This window comes from Helianthus annuus, chromosome 3 (genome assembly GCF_002127325.2).
Source record: "Helianthus annuus cultivar XRQ/B chromosome 3, HanXRQr2.0-SUNRISE, whole genome shotgun sequence".
In the NCBI taxonomy this organism is placed as follows: domain Eukaryota; kingdom Viridiplantae; phylum Streptophyta; class Magnoliopsida; order Asterales; family Asteraceae; genus Helianthus; species Helianthus annuus.
The window spans coordinates 171,442,334-171,464,432 of NC_035435.2; the positions used below are offsets into that span (position 1 = coordinate 171,442,334).

The window sequence follows — 22,099 nt, forward strand, 5'->3', positions numbered from 1 at the left end:
TAGTCGAAGCTTTACCTCGTTGGCGATCTCGGAGCGAGCACACTTTTGCGTGAGCCAATAGTTTGAGTTCAAGCATTATCATCCTCGCTCGAATCCCTCAAACCTTGGCTCTGATACCAACTTGTTACGCCCCAATTTCCACCGCATACGACGTACAAAATAAATAGGAAAATTTTTGTAAATTTCGGCATGACCCATTTGTTTAAAACCATTAACTACCTGTTTACACAACAAAACTTTAAAGTCTAACCATCTTGACAATTCCCTAAACGGGCAAAGCTTACATTAGACCCAATATGACTACAACTACTAAGTTTTTACCCTACAACAAGACAACAACATACTACATGGACTTAAAGTACATACGACCACAAAATTGACCCATTTCAAAAGTAATTTATAACGGAAGCGTGAGGCGGGCGTAAACCAAGTGTGCACGTTCCAAGCCGTCCAATCGCCTAAGTCGAGGATTTACCTACATTAAACATCAAACTTTAAAAAGTTAGTAAAGGCGCTTATTTAGTCCACAATACCAACATGGTATTTACAATCATCTAAATACTTCCATTTCTTATACGCATTCGATTACCCATTTAGTGGGTATGGCATACAATCTCATAATGAGATTTAAGCATTTCACATCCGACCCGATAACATCGGGTTAATTGCTTTCAACTTAAAAAAATCTTTTGTTCTATCCGTATAACGGATTGAACCTTTTTGCATACGATTTTGCTTACATGACCACCCGTTCTAGACGGATGTCTCATATCATTACCCGACCTAGTCGTAAGAACCGGTCGGTTTGCATAACTTAGCATAATCCTTCTTTAGCATAAACGAATCCGCAAGGGATTCACCATTCTTTTACTAACACCGCAAATAACTAAAAACATAGGATAATTCTTGTAACAAGGGTCATTCAATATAATTACTAACGAATAAATAAAAAGTAAACTTTCGTATGAAACGGATCATACCTCGGTCTTGTACACCTTCCGCCCTATTAGTGTTCGTGCTTTCTTCCTTCACACCTACAATATAACATTCGTTTGCTTACTTAGTCAAATTCAAATCATTTCAGCATTTTCTTTTCATACCACACATATAATCATCTCTTAAGCATTTTATCAAACACTTGGTGGGCATTATATTTACAAGCATAATGTACAAGTACTCATAGCATGGATTCTACTTTGTTTACTTCCTAGTCTAACAAAATCAATTTAATTCATATCTTTTCTTTCATTTTATGCTAACTCATCTAATTTATCTATCACATACAAGATCATGCATCAAATCACAATTGTAAGTATATTGTAGTAATCATCATATTCATCAAGATCTTACATCAAATGGGTATAAACCCTAACCCCTTCAATAATCGAATTTAGACAGAATTCTCAACCTATTATGAGTTCCTTACTTACAATTGCATCAGAAATTCACCTAATTCACGTTTGGGTTAAAAACCCACTTTTCATCACTCACCAAAAACAGGAATTTCGACTTACCTTTTGATGTTCAAGCTTAGATGGATGAAAATTCGGGTTCTAGCATTGGTTTGGGCTCTCAATTTCTCCTTAATCTTGATAATCTCTAAGAGCTAGGGTTTCCCCCTTTTTGGTCTCTGCCTGATCGAACAACAACACACACCAGTGTGTTTGTTTTTGTGAACTTTCTAGAGTAGTAAGATTTTTATTACAACTTACAAATTCAGCCCTTATGGTTATAAGTGTTGGCATTTATCACACTTTCTTTCTTATTAACTAGTATCACTTTAAATTTAACTGGGTTAAATTTTCTTACACTTTTATACACTTAAAGCAGCATAAACGAATAGCATATTTTGGGGTGTTACAACTCTACCCTCCTTAAAAGAGGTTTCGTCCCCGAAACCTGAATACATAACAAATTAAATGTTGACATACCAAAGAGGAAAGGGTAGTATCTTCGCATTTCATCTTCTGATTCCTACGTAAGTTCCGACCCCTTTCGGTGCTGCCATTGCACCAACACTTGTTTAACGGCTTTGTTACGAAGGTTCTTTACTTTTGCGTCTTTAATGGCTATTGGCCTCTCGACATAATTCAACCCCTCATCTAACTCGATATCATCGAGAGGTACTAATGCTGTTTCATCCGCATGACACTTTCTCAATTGCGATACGTGGAAGGTATTGTGAATTCCGTCTAGAGTAGGCGGTAATTCTAATCGATATGCAACCCTTCCAATTCGAGCCAAGACTTTAAACGGCCCAATATACCGAGGGCCTAATTTGCCCCGTTTACGAAAACGGATTATGCCTTTCCATGGCGACACCTTCAACAGAACGAAATCTCCAACTTGAAATTCAATGGGACGCTTTCTCTTGTCTCCATAAGCTTTTTGCCGATCCTGGGCTGCTTTCAGGCGAGCCCTAATCAATTCAATCTTTTCATTTGTCATTGCTATTAATTCACTTGGCGCGAGCTCCCTCTGCCCCACTTCACCCCAACATACGGGAGTTCTACATTTCCTCCCATATAGTAATTCGTATGGTGCCATTTGAATGCCACTGTGGTAACTATTGTTATACGAAAATTCCACTAGTGGTAAATGGTCATCCCAATTTCCCCCGAAATCTAAGGCACACGCTCTCAACATATCGATAAGTGTTTGTATGGTTCTCTCTGACTGGCCGTCAGTTTGAGGGTGGTAGGCGGTACTTATGTGCAATCTCGTTCCCATACTCTCGTGAAATCTTTGCCAGTAGCGAGAGGTAAACCTAGTATCACGATCCGAGATGATTGACACGGGTACCCCGTGTCTAGACACGACCTCGTTCATGTAGACTTCCGCCATCTTCTCGGAAGAATAGGCTTCTTTGATGGGTAGAAGGTGGGCGCTTTTCGTAAGTCGATCTACGATTACCCATATTGTATCATGCCCCTTTTTCGTTCTTGGAAGCTTGGTTACTAAATCCATCGTTAGTTCTTCCCATTTCCACAACGGTATCCCCAATGGTTGAGATTCTCCATAGGGCTTTTGGTGTTCCGCCTTCACTTGAGAACACGTTAAGCATTTTGCGACATATTTGACGATGTCGCGTTTCATGCCCGGCCACCAATAATTGGTTTTTAAATCTCGATACATCTTCGTAGCCCCAGGGTGGACCGAATAACGTGACTTATGTGCTTCGTCGAGTAGTGCGACCTTGACTTCACAAAATCGGGGTATCCAAATTCGGCCGAATCGCGTCTTGATCCCGGTCGAATTTTCTTCTAGTTTATCGATTACGCCTTTTAACCTTTCTTTCTTTAAATCTTCTGCTCCAAGCGACTTAATTTGAGATTCACGTATCGTTTCAAGTAATCGTGGCGTAACTATCATCTTCATGGACTTTACACGGAGAGGAGACGGGTACTCTCTTCTGCTTAACGCATCGGCTACCATGTTTGCTTTTCCCGGGTGATAAAGGATATCACAATCATAATCTTTGATGAGTTCCAGCCATCTTCGTTGCCTCATATTCAAATCTTTCTGTTCAAAGAAATACTTGAGGCTCTTATGATCCGAGTAAATCGTACATTTCGCACCGTATAAGTAGTGTCTCCAAATCTTTAAGGCAAACACTACTGCTGCCAATTCCAGATCGTGTGTTGGGTAGTTCACCTCGTGAGGCTTTAGTTGCCGCGACGCATAAGCAATAACCTTTCCCCTTTGCATCAAAACACAACCTAACCCCTGGTGGGAAGCATCTGAATAAACAACCAGATCTTCAGTTCCATCTGGCAATGTCAGGACCGGAGGACTCGACAATTTCTCCTTCAGTATACGAAAAGCCTCTTCCTGTTCCTTACCCCACACAAACTTTTCTTTCTTTCTCGTCAGTCTGGTTAGAGGTAGAGCTATCTTCGAGAAATCCTGTATGAACCGCCTATAGTATCCCGCGAGGCCTAGGAAACTCCTTATCTCAGTCGGACTTTTCGGGGAAACCCATTTCATTACAGCATCAATCTTTGATGGATCCACTAAAACACCTTCCGCATTGATCACGTGGCCTAGAAATTGCACCTCCCTGAGCCAGAAGGCGCATTTTGAAAATTTTGCGTAAAGTTTCTCCTTGCGGAGAGTTTCGAGTACTTCACGCAAGTGCCTTGCGTGCTCAGCTTTGCTTCGCGAATAAACTAAGATATCATCTATGAATACTATTACTGATTTGTCTAACATGGGTCGGCACACCCGGTTCATAAGATCCATAAATGCAGCCGGCGCATTCGTCAACCCAAACGACATGACTAGAAATTCATAGTGCCCATAACGGGTTCTAAATGCAGTCTTTGGAATATCCCCTTCCCGTACCCTAACTTGATGGTACCCCGAACGCAGGTCTATTTTGGAGAACCAACTCGCCCCTTGTAATTGATCAAAAAGGTCGTCAATTCTAGGTAAAGGGTAGCGGTTCTTTATGGTCAGCTTGTTTAATTCTCTATAGTCGATGCACATACACATCGATCCGTCTTTCTTTTTAACAAAAAGGACGGGTGCTCCCCAAGGCGACACACTTGGGCGTATGAAGCCCTTATCTAGGAGATCTTGCAACTGTGTCATTAATTCTCGCATCTCGGTGGGAGCAAGTCTATAGGGAGCCTTCGCAACTGGCTTCGCGCCCGGATTTAATTCGATGCGAAACTCTATCTCCCTTTCGGGAGGAAGTCCCGGCAATTCTTCCGGAAATACATCCGGAAATTCGTTCACGACTTCAACGTCTTCAAGCTTCGGTAGGGTTTGTCGGGCATCTCCTACATAAGCTAAGTATGCTTTACTCCCGTTAAGTACGTATTTGTAAGCTTGGACCAAGGTACACAACTTGGTTTCCACGTTTCTTTCTCCTTGAATACTCAACTGTCTTCCACTTGGTGCCTGGATGAACATTACCTTATTTTCGCAGTCAATCTCCGCATGGTGTCGCGCCATCCAATCCATCCCCACAATCATTTTAAATTCCCCCAAAACCATAGGTATGAGGTCGATGACAAATTCCTCATCTTCTATAGTGAATTTACAGTTTCTACAAACCTCGTGTAACATATAGATCTTACTATCGGCTATTTCTACTTCTAGTGGCGTTGACATTCGTTCGATCCTAAAGGACGGATGTTGTATAATTTCATTCGAAATAACTGACATAGTAGCTCCGGTATCGAACAGAACATAAACCGGTATGGAGTTTAGTAAAAAGATACCTGAAATCACATTCGGATGAGACTTGGCTTCTTCGGATGTAATTTGGAACATTCTACCCTTGGCCCTAGGACCTTCTTGTTTCTTATCTTGTTTCTTATCTTCCTTCTTCGACTCTTGCTGGAGTTTCGGGCATTCAGATTTGATGTGCCCCCTTTCGAAACAGTTGAAGCAAGTCTTTGGGCTATTCGGGCATTGATAAGATGAGTGTCCCTCCTTACCGCATTTATAACACCCCTTCTTGCCTAACAAGCATTCCCCCGTATGAAGTTTTCCACAAGTCTTACACGGCGTGATACCACTCTTCGACTTATCCTTCCTTCCTTGCTCTTGATACTTCCCCTTTTTGGTCGGGGTCGAACTTCCACCTTTTTCATTTGGTCTCTTTTCTCCACGCTCTTCTTGCCTCTTGATCTCAATTTCTCTATCCCGCGCTAGATTGATGAGCTCATCAAGAGTCTCACACTTCGAGGGAGTGATGAACTCCCTAAATTCTGCCTTTAATACGCCATAAAAGCGGTTAATCTTCATCCTTTCAGTTTGCACAAACTCTCCACAAAACTTCATCTTATCCAAGAAAGTGTTTGATATCTCATTTATCGTCTCGTTTTTCTGTCGGAGGCGTAAGAAATCCTCTTGAATCTTATCAATGGTTGACTGAGGGCAGTGATATTTCATGAAGGGATCCTTAAACTCTTGCCAGGTCATCGTTTGGAGTCTTTCTTCGCCTATTTCCTTGCTATGCGCATCCCACCAATCTTTCGCCTGAAGGGTGAGTTGACCCGTAGCAAACATCACTTGATCTTCTCTATCACACCGGCTTCGTATAAACACTGCCTCCATGTTTGAAATCCATCTTTGGCATGCGATCGGATCAATTTTACCATCATACGTTGCCGGATTGCACGCCATGAAGTCTTTATACGTGCATCGTCGTTCCTTGCCTTTACTCCTAGACCCCTCCATTAGTTCTTTCAATTCCTCGATCTTACTGGTCATCATAGCATCTACAATTCCCAAGACTCTACTTTCTACCTCTTGAGCTAATCGTGGGAGATTGGCCTCTATAACCCCTTCAGCTACTTCCGTGACTTTGTTCTCAAGTGCTTCTTGTCTAATCGCATCATCACCATCATTAACGTTGCTTGCATCAGCCATCTATACAACAGCATATTTTTGTTTAGTACAGTTTGCAAACTTTTAGTATATCATTGTACATTAGTCCACATTTACTTAATCCACCTCACATAATTCGGCTCATCGCTTCCTACTTTTCACGAATTCATTCTTGTTGAATTCACTAATTGTGATTTCACACGCCCAACAGGTCTTTAACGAATTCTTTTTAATCATCAAATAAGTTCTTAAATTACTCGGCATCACAAAATATGAAAAACAAGAAAAAATCAGCTTTCGACATTGTGTAAGCCGTCGGCGACGGCTAGGTTGCCCGTCGGCGACGGGCTCGTGAAATGGGCGTTGGGGACTTTTACCCGTCGGCAGGGTGTTAAGGCGTCGGACAGGAGCATGGCGTCAGCGACGGGTGTCTGGCCGTCGGCGACGGCCAGCCGTTTGTTAACTCGCTGCAGCTTCTTTTTTTTATCATTTTGGTTCTTTTTTGAGTCCGTTTTCCAGCCGCGCTGGTCTCGAGACCTCTTATTCTACCCCAATATCATTTTATAGCATGCATAGCTTAAAACCTTAAACCGTGAATACATTATACATTCTTATACTAAACGAATAGTCGAAGCTTTACCTCGTTGACGATCTCGGAGCGAGCACACTTTTGCATGAGCCAATAGTTTGAGTTCAAGCATTATCATCCTCGCTCGAATCCCTCAAACCTTGGCTCTGATACCAACTTGTTACGCCCCAATTTCCACCGCATACGACGTACAAAATAAATAGGAAAATTTTTGTAAATTTCGGCATGACCCATTTGTTTAAAACCATTAACTACCTGTTTACACAACAAAACTTTAAAGTCTAACCATCTTGACAATTCCCTAAACGGGCAAAGCTTACATTAGACCCAATATGACTACAACTACTAAGTTTTTACCCTACAACAAGACAACAACATACTACATGGACTTAAAGTACATACGACCACAAAATTGACCCATTTCAAAAGTAATTTATAACGGAAGCGTGAGGCGGGCGTAAACCAAGTGTGCACGTTCCAAGCCGTCCAATCGCCTAAGTCGAGGATTTACCTACATTAAACATCAAACTTTAAAAAGTTAGTAAAGGCGCTTATTTAGTCCACAATACCAACATGGTATTTACAATCATCTAAATACTTCCATTTCTTATACGCATTCGATTACCCATTTAGTGGGTATGGCATACAATCTCATAATGAGATTTAAGCATTTCACATCCGACCCGATAACATCGGGTTAATTGCTTTCAACTTAAAAAAATCTTTCGTTCTATCCGTATAACGGATTGAACCTTTTTGCATACGATTTTGCTTACATGACCACCTGTAGGTCCCTGTTTCAGGATCGAACCCGTGATTTTCATGATTATGTTCAAAGATGGAAGAGATAAGAGATGATAAACAAACAAACTTTGTATTAATCCGGTAGTAAACATTACAAGTCGGCCCGATTACATGATAACCGAACTAATACCAAAGAAGTATACATCCGGGGAGAAACCAAGTGGTGATTTCTCCCGGTGAGGTCTCAAACCTCCTCTAACTCTCTTGTGTTGCAAATGACCAAGTGTTGGTATTTATACCCAACACAGGTTGTATGGTCGAAGGATCAAACTGACTGATCGATAGATCATCTGTCGATCATTCAGCTTTCGAAAGATACACATATACCTCGAAGGATGACATATCCTTCGAGGTCCATCTTCATCCTTCGATGGATATCTTTCGAGCTCATCGAAGGATATACACAATCCTTCGATGCCTTATCCTTCGACACCAAACATTATACAACCATAATTTGTCTAGCAAACACATACGGTCAAAAGAATAACCCTCTCGTTTGACCACTTCAAACGAGCGGGTCTATACACGTTCGATAGACCGTTTCACTAACTATTACAAATTCAGCGTAAAATAATAACTAATCTATTCGACAAGCATCGGACACAAAATCTGCATCAACAAATTCCCCCTTGTCCGCTGCTGTCGAATGCTGAAAATGCAACTGCAATCGATCTTCAGTCAAGTATTCATCTTCTCTGTGTAAACAAATTCCCCCTTGACCGATGATCCAGGTAAGTAGTATCTTGATGCTCCTTGTATAATATTTCCCCCTCAAAGTACGCGTATCCGTGTTGAGTGTTGTGCAATTTCCTCAAAAGGCTCAATTGACCGATCTTCCGCTGATCTTCCAATACTCCAACCGGCATTTGATAAGGGTTCCATTTTTTAACAACTGCATCAAGTCTTGATCTTCAAGCATACTACATTGATAGAGATTTAGAAAATCACAAACTCTACCACCTATGATTGCGTTTAGAAATTTACCGAAGACATTCAACATATGAAAATTTTTATCCCCCCATTTCTTTGGTAAAATCTCTAAACCTTAACAGATTCTTTCCACTTCAAAGAAACTGTCGTCAAATATTCACCAATTCCCTCCACTGAGCGGAACTGTCGTTTTTGGCCCATAATAGTCGCGTTACCATTTTTGCCATTTGCATCGGTAACCGTGACTACCCCACATTTTTCAAAAATCAAGTTTTCATCATCTTTTGTTTTCATCATGCTGCATCATCCCGCGCGCTCCCAAATTTGTACGAATTTGGCGTCGACATTTAGACGGGTTCAAAACAACTTCACGAACACCCGACCAATTATATACATTGAGACCACATAACATCATAGATTTCAGCCGTTGAAACTGTCACTAAATTTGTTTTATGGTCATGTGGACCAATAGATGCATGCTCCAACATGCCCAACGAGTGTTAGTTCTGAATTACCAACATGCCCCATTATAAAATAAACCAAAGGAGATAATCCATTTATGGGCCCAACAATAATTCTGAATTACCAACATGCCCCAATTATAAAATAAACCAAAGGATATAATCCATTTATGGGCCCAACAGTAAATACTAGCTGCCCTTTTTCAGCATTTGAGACATGTCTCTGCAACACACAATTACTTTGGTCAAACCCCCAAACTGTCTCTCTCCTCGGCGATATACCATCACCAACATCCAACCACCTTCATCCTCATATCTCTAATGAAAACCCTAACCCACTGAAATCAAACATTCCGCCGTTAATCTCTATGATAAACAAACTCAAACCCCCAAAAAAATGCAGCCGCCATTCTTCATGTAGGTGAACAACAGCAGCAGCTCTTTCTCACTCTCTTCGAAACATCTGATCTTTCGAAATTGAGGGTGAGAATTATCCTTTGACTACATCTGTCTGATCTTTCGAAAAAGATGAGATGACCCTTCGAAATCTTCGAAATCTTGTTTGACCTTTCGAAGTTGTTGGGGATTAAGATGATCTATCGAAATCGTTGGAGGTTATGTTGATCTTTCGAAGTTGTTGTGGGGTGAGGGATCTTTCAAAACAGAATAGATGATCCTTCGAAAATCTCAACATGATCTTTCGAAGTTGTAAGTTGACCTTTCGGGCACATGTCAGATGTGGATCTCACAAACATCAGTTGCTATCATATCAGAACTGATCTTTCGAAGTAGTTGATGACCCTTCGAAATATGAAGATATCAAGAACTTCAAGAACACAGTGACTGTGTAATTTTGCAGATTTAATGAAACACTTTGTAAATAATTTTTGATGATGAAAACTTGAGTATTTAGGAGAAAAACATAAAACCCAACACTTGTTTTAGCACATATCTGAATATTCGGGTCCAGATCTGAGTTTTTCTCATTTTCACCATTTTTACATCTTGAACAAAAACGCACAAAAATCACAGATCTAGAGCACATGTGACTTAGTAAACGGTTAGTTTTACTAAATCGGGCACCATGGCTCTGATACCAATTGTAGGTCCCTGTTTCGGGATCGATTCCGTGATTTTCATGTTCATGTTCAAAGATGGAAGAGATAAGAGATGATAAACAAACAAACTTTGTATTAATCCGGTAGTAAACATTACAAGTCGGCCCGATTATATGGAATCCGAACAAATACCAAAGAAGTATACATCCGGGGAGAAACCAAGTGGTGATTTCTCCCGGTGAGGTCTCAAACCTCCTATCACTCTCTTGCACACACTTGTGCTCTCACTCTTGTGTTGCAAATGACAAAGTGTTGGTATTTATACCAAACACAGGTTGTATGGTCGAAGGATCAAACTGACTGGTCGATAGATCATCTGTCGACCATCCAGCTTTCGAAAGATACACATATACCTCGAAGGATGCCATATCCTTCGAGGTCCATCTTCAACCTTCGATGGATATCTTTCGAGCTCATCGAAGGATACACAATCCTGCGATGCCTTATCCTTCGACACCAACATTAAACAACCATAATTTGTCTTGCAACCACACACGGTCAAACGAATAACCCTCTCGTTTGACCACTTCAAACGAGCGGGTCTATACACGCTCGATAGACCGTTTCACTAACTATTACAAATTCAGCGTAAAATAATAACTAATCTATTCGACAAGCATCGGACACAAAATCTGCATCAACACCACCCGTTCTAGACGGATGTCTCATATCATTACCCGACCTAGTCGTAAGAACCGGTCGGTTTGCATAACTTAGCATAATCCTTCTTTAGCATAAACGAATCCGCAAGGGATTCACCATTCTTTTACTAACACCGCAAATAACTAAAAACATAGGATAATTCTTGTAACAAGGGTCGTTCAATATAATTACTAACGGATAAATAAAAAGTAAACTTTCGTATGAAACGGATCATACCTCGGTCTTGTACACCTTCCGCCCTATTAGTGTTCGTGCTTTCTTCCTTCACGCCTACAATATAACATTCGTTTGCTTACTTAGTCAAATTCAAATCATTTCAGCATTTTCTTTTCATACCACACATATAATCATCTCTTAAGCATTTTATCAAACACTTGGTGGGCATTATATTTACAAGCATAATGTACAAGTACTCATAGCATGGATTCTACTTTGTTTACTTCCTAGTCTAACAAAATCAATTTAATTCATATCTTTTCTTTCATTTTATGCTAACTCATCTAATTTATCTATCACATACAAGATCATGCATCAAATCACAATTGTAAGTATATTGTAGTAATCATCATATTCATCAAGATCTTACATCAAATGGGTATAAACCCTAACCCCTTCAATAATCGAATTTAGACAGAATTCTCAACCTATTATGAGTTCCTTACTTACAATTGCATCAGAAATTCACCTAATTCACGTTTGGGTTAAAAACCCACTTTTCATCACTCACCAAAAACAGGAATTTCGACTTACCTTTTGATGTTCAAGCTTAGATGGATGAAAATTCGGGTTCTAGCATTGGTTTGGGCTCTCAATTTCTCCTTAATCTTGATAATCTCTAAGAGCTAGGGTTTCCCCCTTTTTGGTCTCTGCCTGATCGAACAACAACACACACCAGTGTGTTTGTTTTTGTGAACTTTCTAGAGTAGTAAGATTTTTATTACAACTTACAAATTCAGCCCTTATGGTTATAAGTGTTGGCATTTATCACACTTTCTTTCTTATTAACTAGTATCACTTTAAATTTAACTGGGTTAAATTTTCTTACACTTTTATACACTTAAAGCAGCATAAACGAATAGCATATTTTGGGGTGTTACAAGACCAAACTGCCAATTCGTTCGTAGCAGTACCTTTAATTTATGTGTTTGGTAATCAATACATGAAGATTTGGCTTGCTACAATATTATCAAACCGGTAGTAAAATATCAAAAGTTAACCTTTAGGAAGTGACTAGATTTTAGAACCAAACACATGAACACCAAATAGAATTTGGTAGAGATTTTCTGCTTTCCACATTTTACAAGTTTTAATCTTCATTTTTCCTCTAAACAATCACTATCTCAGTTTCACTCCCAGTCGCACAAGCTAGGATCGTTCAGTAGTTCTTTTGGCACAAGCTTACCTAACAACTTAAGCATACTTCTATCTAGTAAACCAGCTTACCTAACAACTTAAGCATACTTCTATCTAGTAAACCAGCTGCGATATGATCTATAAATAACGATAAAGTCGAAGCATCAAGTGAGTAACCTCTATCATCCATTTCCTGTAAAAGCATCTCTACATCATCATAGTGCTTATTCTTTAAACATCCTTGGAGAAAAACACTGTAAGTAATATTATTTGGTGGGCAACCACTCTCTTCCATTTTAAGAAACAACGACTTTGCTTCCCCCAATAGACCTTCGCGACAAAAACCACCAATCATCACATTATATGTCCTGACAACAGGTTTCAAACCTTTAATGCTTAGGCCATGGAAAAGATTCCTTGCAATGTGAAATTTCCCACATTTTCCTGCCCCATCAATGAGGATAGTGTACACAACAATATCAGATGTAAGCCTGCTATCACCCATCAAATGAAACAAAGAGAGAGCCTCTTCTACTTGACGATTGTTGCAAAGGCCCTCTAAAACTATTCCATAAGTGCATTGGTCTGGGATTTGGCCTTGTGCATGCATCTCATCAAAGAGTTTGCGTGCATCTACACAACGCCCAACCTGAAAGAAACCTTGTATCATGGTGTTGTAAGTGACTACATTGGGTTTTAAACCTTTTCCAGTCATTTCATGAAACAATTGCACAGCCTTCTCAATATTCAGATTCTTGCAATACCCATTCAATAAACTATTATAAGTAACAACATTAGGAATGAGACCTCTAAGTGTCATAGAATCGAAAATCTCCCTTGCTTTGATCATTTCCCCTCGCAGACAGTAGCCATCAATAAGTGAGTTATATGTCACTATGTCTGGAAACTCACCTCTCTCAATCATGATGTTGATAACAGCCTCGGCTTCTTTTACTTTACCTTCCTTGCAAAATGCATCAACTAATGCAGTAAAGGTTTTCACATTTGGAGAAATGTTCTCATCCTCCATTTCTTTTAGCATCTTTGAGGCCTCATCCCAACGACCCATGTTACAAAGGCCACAAATTAAAGAGGTGTAGGTGATGACATCTGGTAAAATTCTTTTGTCATATACCATCTCGTTTAAGAGCTTGAAAGCATCATCCATCATTTTATCCTTGCAAAGACTATCAATGATGGTGCTATATGTAACAATACTAGGCTTGCAGTTTGTTTGTTCCATTAGCCTAAGCAAAGCAAGTGCTGTAACGTTAATACTGAACTTGCAAAGGCCTTTAATCATTGTGTTATACATAACCACATCAGGTTCACAAAGTTTTTGTTTGATGAGCTTCTTGAATAACATCTCTACTTCAAGAATCCTATCTTCTAGGACGAGTCCATCTAAGAGTGCACTATATATGAACTGATTCGGTGCAATAGCACGCCTAAAACAACAGCCTAGGAGTGCAAACCCGTCTTTGGTGCGATACAACTGGCAACAACACTTGATTGCAATGCTCATAGTGTAATTACTAACAGGAAGGCCAAGAGAACACATTTGGTTGAAAAGATGAAGAGAGGTAGAAAAATGTTTCATTTTAGTAACAGAGGTCAACAACTGATTAAACTGAACAACAGATGGAAGAGGGCGTCTCTGTGACATTTCATCGAACAGGTTGAGTGCATGATTCAAGTTGGTGATTTTATATGAACATCAGGTTGCAAGCCTTTATCAATTAGGTCATGGAAAAGATTCTTTGCAATATCCACTTTCCCATATTTTCCTGCACCATTGATGAGGATATTGTACATAGCAATATCAGAATTAAGCTTGCTATCACCTACCAAATGAAACAAAGAGAGAGCTTCTTCTACTTGACGATTTTTGCAAAGGCCCTCTAAAACTATTCGATAAGTGCATTCATTTGGAATTTGGCCTTGTGCATACATCTCATCAAAGAGTTTGTGTGCATCTACACAACGCCCAACCTGAAAAAATCCTTGTATCATGGTGTTGTAAGTGACTACATCGGGTTTTAAACCTTTTCCGGACATTTCACGAAACATTTGCTCAGCCTTCTCAATATTCAGATTCTTGCAATACCCATTCAATAAACTACTGTAAGTAACAACATTAGGAACGAGACCTCTAAGTGTCATTGAATCAAAAATCTCCCTTGCTTTGAACATTTCCCGTCGCAGACAGTAACCATCAATAAGTGAGCTATATGTCACTAAGTCTGGAGCCTTACCTCTCTCAACCATGATGTTGATAACAGCCTCAGCTTCTTCTACTTTACCTTCCTTGCAAAAAGCATCAACTAATACAGTAAAGGTCTGCACATTTGGAGAAATGTTCTCATCCTCCATTTCTTTTAGCAGCTTTGAGGCCTCATCCCAACGACCTAAGTTACAAAGGCCACGAATTAAAGAGGTGTAGGTGATGACATTTGGTAAAATTCCTTTTTCAAATACCATCTCTTTAAAGAGCTTGAAAGCATCATCCATCATTTTATCCTTGCAAAGACTATCAATGATGGTGTTATATGTAACAATATCAGGCTTGCAGTTCTTTTGCTCCATCAGCCTGAGCAAAGCAAGTGCTGTAACGTTATTACCGAACTTGCAAAGCCCTTTAATCATTGTACTGTAGGTAACTACGCTAGGTTCACAAAGTTTTTGCTTGATGAGCTTTTTGAACAGCATCTCCGCTTCAAGAATCTTATCTTCAAGTACAAGTCCATCTAAGAGGGCATTATATATGTACACATTGGGTGAAATAGCTCGCCTAAAGCAGCATCCTAGGAGTGCAAAACCGTCTTTGGTGCGATGCAGCTGACAGCAACACTTGATTGCAATGCTCAATGTGTATTTATCAAGAGGGACACCAAGGGAACACATTTGTTTGAAAAGATTAAGTGCATAAGTAAAATGTTTCATTTTGGTAACAACGTTCAACAACTGAGTAAACTTAACAACAGATGGCAAAGGGTGTCTGTGTGACATTTCATCGAACAGGTTCAGGGCATCATTTAAGTTGGTAATTTTATCAAACAAAGATCGATTTGAGGAAACATTGCGAGTATCGGAATGTAAACCTATGTGGAAAGATGAGAAAGGGGTTTCGGAATGAAGAAGGAAGGATTTGGTCGTGAAATTACCTCTGAGTTTGATGAAAGCTATGCGATTCATCATCTTCGGCAGCAAACAGAGTAGAAGCCTTCAACCTATCTACGAAATCTGTAGTTTAAGGGGTGTGTCTCTTTATCTTTTTCAAACTCTGGTTTTTTGGAAAATTTAGGGCATGTTTTGCTAAGTTTTTCCAACCCATTAACCCAACTTATGACTTATTGGCTTAGACCGTAGGATATGATGGGGGCGGAGGTTTGAGACTTTGGAGCATGGGATGACACGTGGAGTTCGAGCCCCCGCTGGTGAGTGACGTGTCCGTGAGATATGGCGGGGCGTGGCTAGCCCGCGTGGGTTAGCCAGGTTTATTAAAATTAAAAAAAAAAAACCTAAAATTAAAAATACACACAAAATTTAAAAAAAAAAACCTAAAATTATTATTAAAATTACAAAATTCTACCAAAAAAGGATTTAAAAAAAAAAGCCTAAAGCGTTAGGTAGATCAAGGGCTAGCTCTTCCTCGTGCGTCCAAGAGGCCAATAACAGGTCTCACCGGGTTGGCGGCCCTTCATCACGTCCACGACGCTTGTGACAAGGGCTAGCTCTTCCTCGTGCGTCCAAGAGGCCATCGATCAAGTGTGTGTGGGTAGCGGTTCGGGTAGGTGGAGTGACTTGGGTTAGGGTAGCGATGTGGACAGCGATGGGTTTGGGGGTTTTATAGCGAGTTGGCTGAACCGCTTGGCTTGGTCAAACGATTATATTTTGAAATTTAAATGTAGCCGCTATGACTTAGCCAACAAGCGAATAGGAGCCGACCACGTAGGACCGCTAGGCATGCCCAACGCCCGGGCTGAAACCCCCGCCCAAGGGGCCACGCCCAAACCCAAGCCCACCCGGGGTGGTGACTTGGGCATTTGTACCCAACTCACGCCCCAACCCACGCCCTATACCCCATAGTCTTAATCAGAAAGCTAAAAAATGAGTTTTAGTATTTGGGAAGCCTAAAAGTCCTTTTCAAAATGATTTTTTGTAAAGGAGAAAAAGTTATCAAAAAGTCATTTTTGAGAAGTTAGGGGCTTGTGACTTTTTGATCAGTTTATAACTTTTCAAATATCAAATTACCAGATTACCCCTGATTTAACACTTCTTATATTATTGACTTATGAAAGAATGTCCCTTTTAGTTATTTTCATCAATAAGCTAAGCCAAACACTTTTTAAAAACAATTATTGACTTATTGACTTTCCTCACCCCATAAGCTAATCCAAACACTATTTTTAAAACTCAAATAAGCTTAGCCAAACATGCCCTTAATAAGTCATAATATAGGGCATGTTTGGCTAAGCTTATTATAGTTAAAAAGGACTTTTGGGAAAAGACTTTTTGAAAAGGAGTTTTTAAAAAAAATGTTTGGATTAGCTTATTGATGTAAAATGACTAAAATGGTCATTCTTTTAGATATAAGGGGGTAAAGAAGGGGTATATTGGTAATTTGTAGTTTGAAAAGTTAAAAGCTGGCCAAAAAGTCACAATATTGTGACTTCTTGAAACCTCCTTTTTCTTCTTTGCAAAAAGTCATTTCTAAAAGGACTAAACACAAAAACAACTTATTGGCTTTTTGATAAGTCAATAAGCCAATAAATTGTTTTGAAAAGCTTAGCCAAACATGTCCATAATAGAGTGATTTATTGACTTTTACCCTCATATACACTTTCAATCCCAAACATCATTTAACTTTTAAAAAAGTCAATAAGTTATAAGTTGCAAAAATAAGCAATCCTAAACACCCTCTAAATAATTAATGAAAAAGATGAAACGGCTCTTCACCTATTCGGGTCCTGTCGTATCGCGCAGCAGGTATGGGACTTTATCAGCGGATGGTGTAGGATTAAGCCTATTTTTGTGTTGGATTTAAAAGATTTAGCAAACTTACATAACCACAATCGTGAGTCGAAGAACTGGAAAACGCTGGTAAATTTGATCATTCAAACAACAATCTGGAGTATATGGAAATGCCGAAACTGTGTGATTTTTTTACCAAAAACAGGTCATCGTGGCAAACTTAATTGAGGAAGTTAAAGCTATTGCCTTCTTATGGTTCCGGAGCAGAACGAAATGGCACGATCTCACCTGGGAAACATGGATTTCTTTTGATTTAGCATGTTTGGGTTTGTAATTTATATTTTGGTTGTTGTATGTTTTTGGTGGTCTAGTTAACAAGATGTTAGCCTGCTCACTTTTTGGTGTATAAAATCTTTTTGTTGGCCTTTCAAAAATAAAGTTTAAATAACTTGTGTTCGAGCCAATGAGGTAGTGCTAGAGTGGGTGGGGAAAGAATTGGTGTTCCTTATGACCCATGTTCAATTCTCACTCTCCTCATTATTTTCTGCGGCGTCTAGGTGAAGAGCGAATACGGGTGGCGCCGGTTCGACTTGGATGAGAAGCGAGGTTTTACCGATTATTCAATTGTCGTGCCTTCGGGTGGGTGAAGGTCGGGTTTCCGTGCATCTGGGGAGAGCCAAGAGGCTGGCGGCGGTCGAGTAGTCGATCTTGGCCATAACGCCCAGTGTCACGGTGGTTGGCACGTCGTTCCTTGTCGTTCAAAAAAAACTTGTGGTCGTTAATTATACTAATTGTTGGCATTATACAAGTAACAAAACGAGCACGTTAGTACTTAGTATCGACCAAACAACGTTAGTACTGGTATCAATACTCGTTTCTATTGTTTCTGATCGATTTAAAACACGTCTCCATATCACGATTTTAACTTTTTTGTTTCTTTTTCGATTTTTATAGCGAGTGCTGGTACCATAACGAACCGAACCGAACCGATACCCACCAAATTCATGTCGCGTAGATTTTTATTATTATAACTAATTTTCAGTATATTTAGTTTTTTTATAAATTTTAATATACCAAGTTTTATAAAAATAAGAGTTTGTCGATGCGACATGCCTATTTTATCTAGTCTTAATATAACTTTTTTTCCCGAAACCGTGTTGTGAGGCTGATGGGTGTGGCATAAAGCCCATAGGGGCTTTATCACGCCACATAAGTGTCACGTATGCTCCATGTCACACAGGGGACTTTAAATCACATCCCTTTAACTTGCATGCAATGGTTTAAAACCCATATCATGATTACCTAATTATTTATTTTTTTATTTTATATATTTTTTAATTTACATACCATTTTTATTTAGAGTAAATTATAAAAATCGTCCTTTATGTATGTCACTTATTGCAAACTGTGTCTTTTATCTTCAATAATTACAGAAAACGTACACGATGTTTGCAAACCCTTACAAGTTATGTCCACTAGCCCTAACTCAGTTAATTTTTTTGTGGTTAAATCTGACCAAATGGACCCCACATGAGGGTATTTTGGTCATTTTACTCTCACATGGGGTCTATTTGGTCAGATTTAACCACAAAAATACCCTCGTGTGGGGTCCATTTGTTCAAATTTAATCACAAAAATTAACTGAGTTAGGGCTAAAGGACATAACTTGCAAGGGTTTGCAAACATCGAGTACGTTTTCTGTAATTATTGAAGACAAATGACACAGTTTGCAATAAGTGACATATATAAAGAACGATTTTTGTAATTTACTATTTTATTTAAAATACATAATTTCAATAAAATAATTATAAGATTACAAACTACTTAAAAATAAAAAAAAACTACAAAGTTACTTAAAACAACAAACTTAAAAAAAAAAAAATAAATAAAAAGTTACTAAAAAGTTACATATATTTTGCTCGGATATTTTGCTTGGGTTTGGGGTATGTTTTGGGTTTGAGAAAAAATGGTGGTGAGGGATAGTATCCAAAAAAACCGGGAAGCGGTGGTGATGTTGTCGGATGAGGGGAGATTCTGGTGGTAGGTGGCATAGGACACCCGTTCGCGGGTCTCTTCGGTATCAATTTTGCTCGTTGTTTGCTAAATTACCACAAAACGGATTTTTGGGGTCTCACGCGTTTTGATTGTTGGGAAACATTGTATGAGTATGATAGAATGTATAAAATTTATGTATCTTTAAAAAAGGTCTAGGGTTTGAGTAAAAAAGAATTGAAGCTATATGTATCTTTAGAAGTTGTATAAACAACGAAATAACCTTCCGGTTTAACCACCCGGAAAACTTCCGCAGCAAACTCACCTGCTTTTTCCGATCTGTCCAATCCACCATCACCGGAAAACACAAAATCAAACGTATTATCCCGAAGCGACGGACGAAACCCTAGACCTTTAACCACCAACGGCTTAACAGCCTTCTTATAGATCCCGACGGCGTCATCACTCGTTTGCGACGGTTAACCTTGAAAACATCAGATCTCGAAACGGAGATGAAACCCTCGACCTTTAACCCTAGACCGTCAACGATCAGATCCTGAAACACAGTGATGTAAAACATCACTCGTTTGCGGCGGTTACGGCGTTTCAGAGGATGGTGGTGGTGTTGGTGGTTGCTGGTGCAGTGGTGATGTTGTTGGTGGCAGGTGGATGGTGGTGATGGTGGTTGTGGTGGGGGAGGTGGTGGAAGACGGTGAGAGTAGGTGGTGGTGGCAGGGAAGTTAGAGAGAGATAGAAATGTGATGAGAAAAATTATGTCTGTATACTCTTTTTATGTATTTATTATATTTTATGATTATTTACTTCAATATTTGGGGTAAAATGACCAAGATACCCTCATGTGGGGTCCAGTTGTTCAGACTTAACCATAAAAATTAACTGAGTTAGGGCTAAAGGACATAACGTGTAAGGGTTTGTAAACATAGAGTATGGTTTCTATAATTATTGAAGACAAATGACACGGTTTGCGATAACTGAGATACATAAAGGACGATTTTTGTAATTTACTCTTTTAAAAATAAAAGTTTTGTAAATTGCCAAAATCGTCCCTGAGGTTTGGGTATGTTTGTCAATTTCATATAAAACATATAAAACTAGTGGCAAAGCTAAAAGCCCATGGCTTTATAGCCTAGTGGCATCTTTTGGGTGAGATAAGTTTTGAGACCAACAGGTCTAGGGTTCGATTCCCACAAAGGGGGTTTTCCCAAATTTATTGGGTTTCCTCCTGAATTGGTGTATAAGCATTATGCCTAGTGGAGGTGGATACGATCGGGTGGTTCCGCTGGTGGCACGATGATACTCTAGTCTCTAGTGGTCCGTCAGTGATATAAATTTGCCGTTCAAAAAAAAAGTGGCAAAGCTAAAAAAAATTAGAGCATTCACACCCATTTCATTATATTTTCACCTTAAATTATACTAAAAACATTACATTTTCTCTCTCTTTTTTAATTAAGTAATATTTTTTTATACATTTATCATCACATTTTTTTCTCTCCTTCACTAACAACCACTTTCAAAATATATTAAAAAATTATAGAGGGTGAACAGTGTCTCTCCAAATATACTGATGAACAGTAATATTTTCTTTCTCATCCACTCACAACCACTTTATATTACAAAAACTCTACACACATAATTAGATGGCATGGATGTGAATGCTCCGTCCTTGGGGTTCGGTTTTGTTCATTATAGTATCGGTGTAGGATCAAATACAAACTATGTTATATGTAATTCCTATACCAAGTCACCACATGACATCCATTTAATTTATAAAGTGGGACATGTTTTAATGTTGATTTTAGAAATTTCTATTTTTATGTAACTAGTTAATTTTCTTACTACAATTATATTTTCCATAAATACATCAAAAACTAATTTTAAAAAATCAATCCATTAATCCATTATTGCTTTGAACTCATCGTTTCATTAAACTGTCACACCCCGATTCCCGATGGGCCCGGATGGGTATACAAATCATTTTTTTAGAAAATCAATCCATTAATCCAAACATTTTTTTGCAAGTTTGTTTACATTTTTTTAAACATGTTTTAGTTATACCATGCCAAGTGTCCTTCGTAGCTTCTGTATACAAATCACTAAGTAAACATGAAGGGATTATGCTAAGCATGGGTAGTTTTGGTAACTTTACATGTGTCAATGGGTTTATAAATTCTTAGCTGTAAATTAAAGATAATGTATGCTTTCATATTAATATTGCTAATGCTATTTTTTGTCGATAAATCCAGTGTCTATAACAATATTGACGGTACTCCAAATCTTCTGAATTCGTTAACAAAAATAAACACCATCAACAACAAATTCGTGAAAAATAATTTTTAAAAACCCAACTCATTTGAATCATTAAGGCACTTCTGATGGTATACGGGTTTAAGAACTACTTGGTCGCTCCGCTCCGATCTGAATTCTAACTTTTTGTTATGAAAAATTTGAAGACTGAAAAAAGAGGACCCCATTGAAAAAAATCATGGGTCTGCCACTGCTTATGCGAGCTCCAGCGGTACTATCTGCTTCAGCTGTTGTACCCTGGGAAACAAAACGAGTTCTCTTGTGAGACTCGGAATTTGTTTTAAGGACCCTGTGTCAAATGCTTCATCTAAATTCGTGTATTTGGTTTATTTCAGTTGTAACTAGTATTGTAATTTACTGCTTTCTTTATTTCTTTTATTGTAATCCAGTAATAAAATTTTTTATTTAGTTTATACGCGAACGGTTCCTACACAAGCAAACATAGCAAAGCTATGTTGCAAATTGATTGTATATAGATGGGATATTGGATTTTAATAATCCCACCTAAAGATGGTTGGCCAATATTGATCTCACCTTTGAATATTACC

General features: G+C 38.9%; 1 protein-coding gene and 2 long non-coding RNA genes across 3 annotated transcripts; all 3 read right to left on the reverse strand.

Moving 5' to 3' along the window:
• Positions 1–7,166: 7,166 nt before the first annotated feature.
• On the reverse strand, positions 7,167–11,806 carry LOC110928346. Its single transcript, XR_002586307.2, has 3 exons — positions 11,658–11,806; positions 11,124–11,177; positions 7,167–7,442 (listed from the first exon to the last, which is right to left on the reverse strand). It is a non-coding gene; the product is annotated as an uncharacterized LOC110928346 (long non-coding RNA).
• A 299-nt stretch (positions 11,807–12,105) lies between these two features.
• On the reverse strand, positions 12,106–12,535 carry LOC110930840. Its single transcript, XR_002588104.2, has 2 exons — positions 12,351–12,535; positions 12,106–12,309 (listed from the first exon to the last, which is right to left on the reverse strand). It is a non-coding gene; the product is annotated as an uncharacterized LOC110930840 (long non-coding RNA).
• An 84-nt stretch (positions 12,536–12,619) lies between these two features.
• Positions 12,620–15,547, reverse strand: LOC110932602 (pentatricopeptide repeat-containing protein At1g62914, mitochondrial). The gene is given in 3 exon segments (XM_035988277.1): positions 12,620–12,628; positions 12,682–13,968; positions 13,971–15,547. Coding segments are annotated over 3 exon segments (2,595 nt in total). The 5' UTR covers positions 15,270–15,547.
• Positions 15,548–22,099: the final 6,552 nt, after the last annotated feature.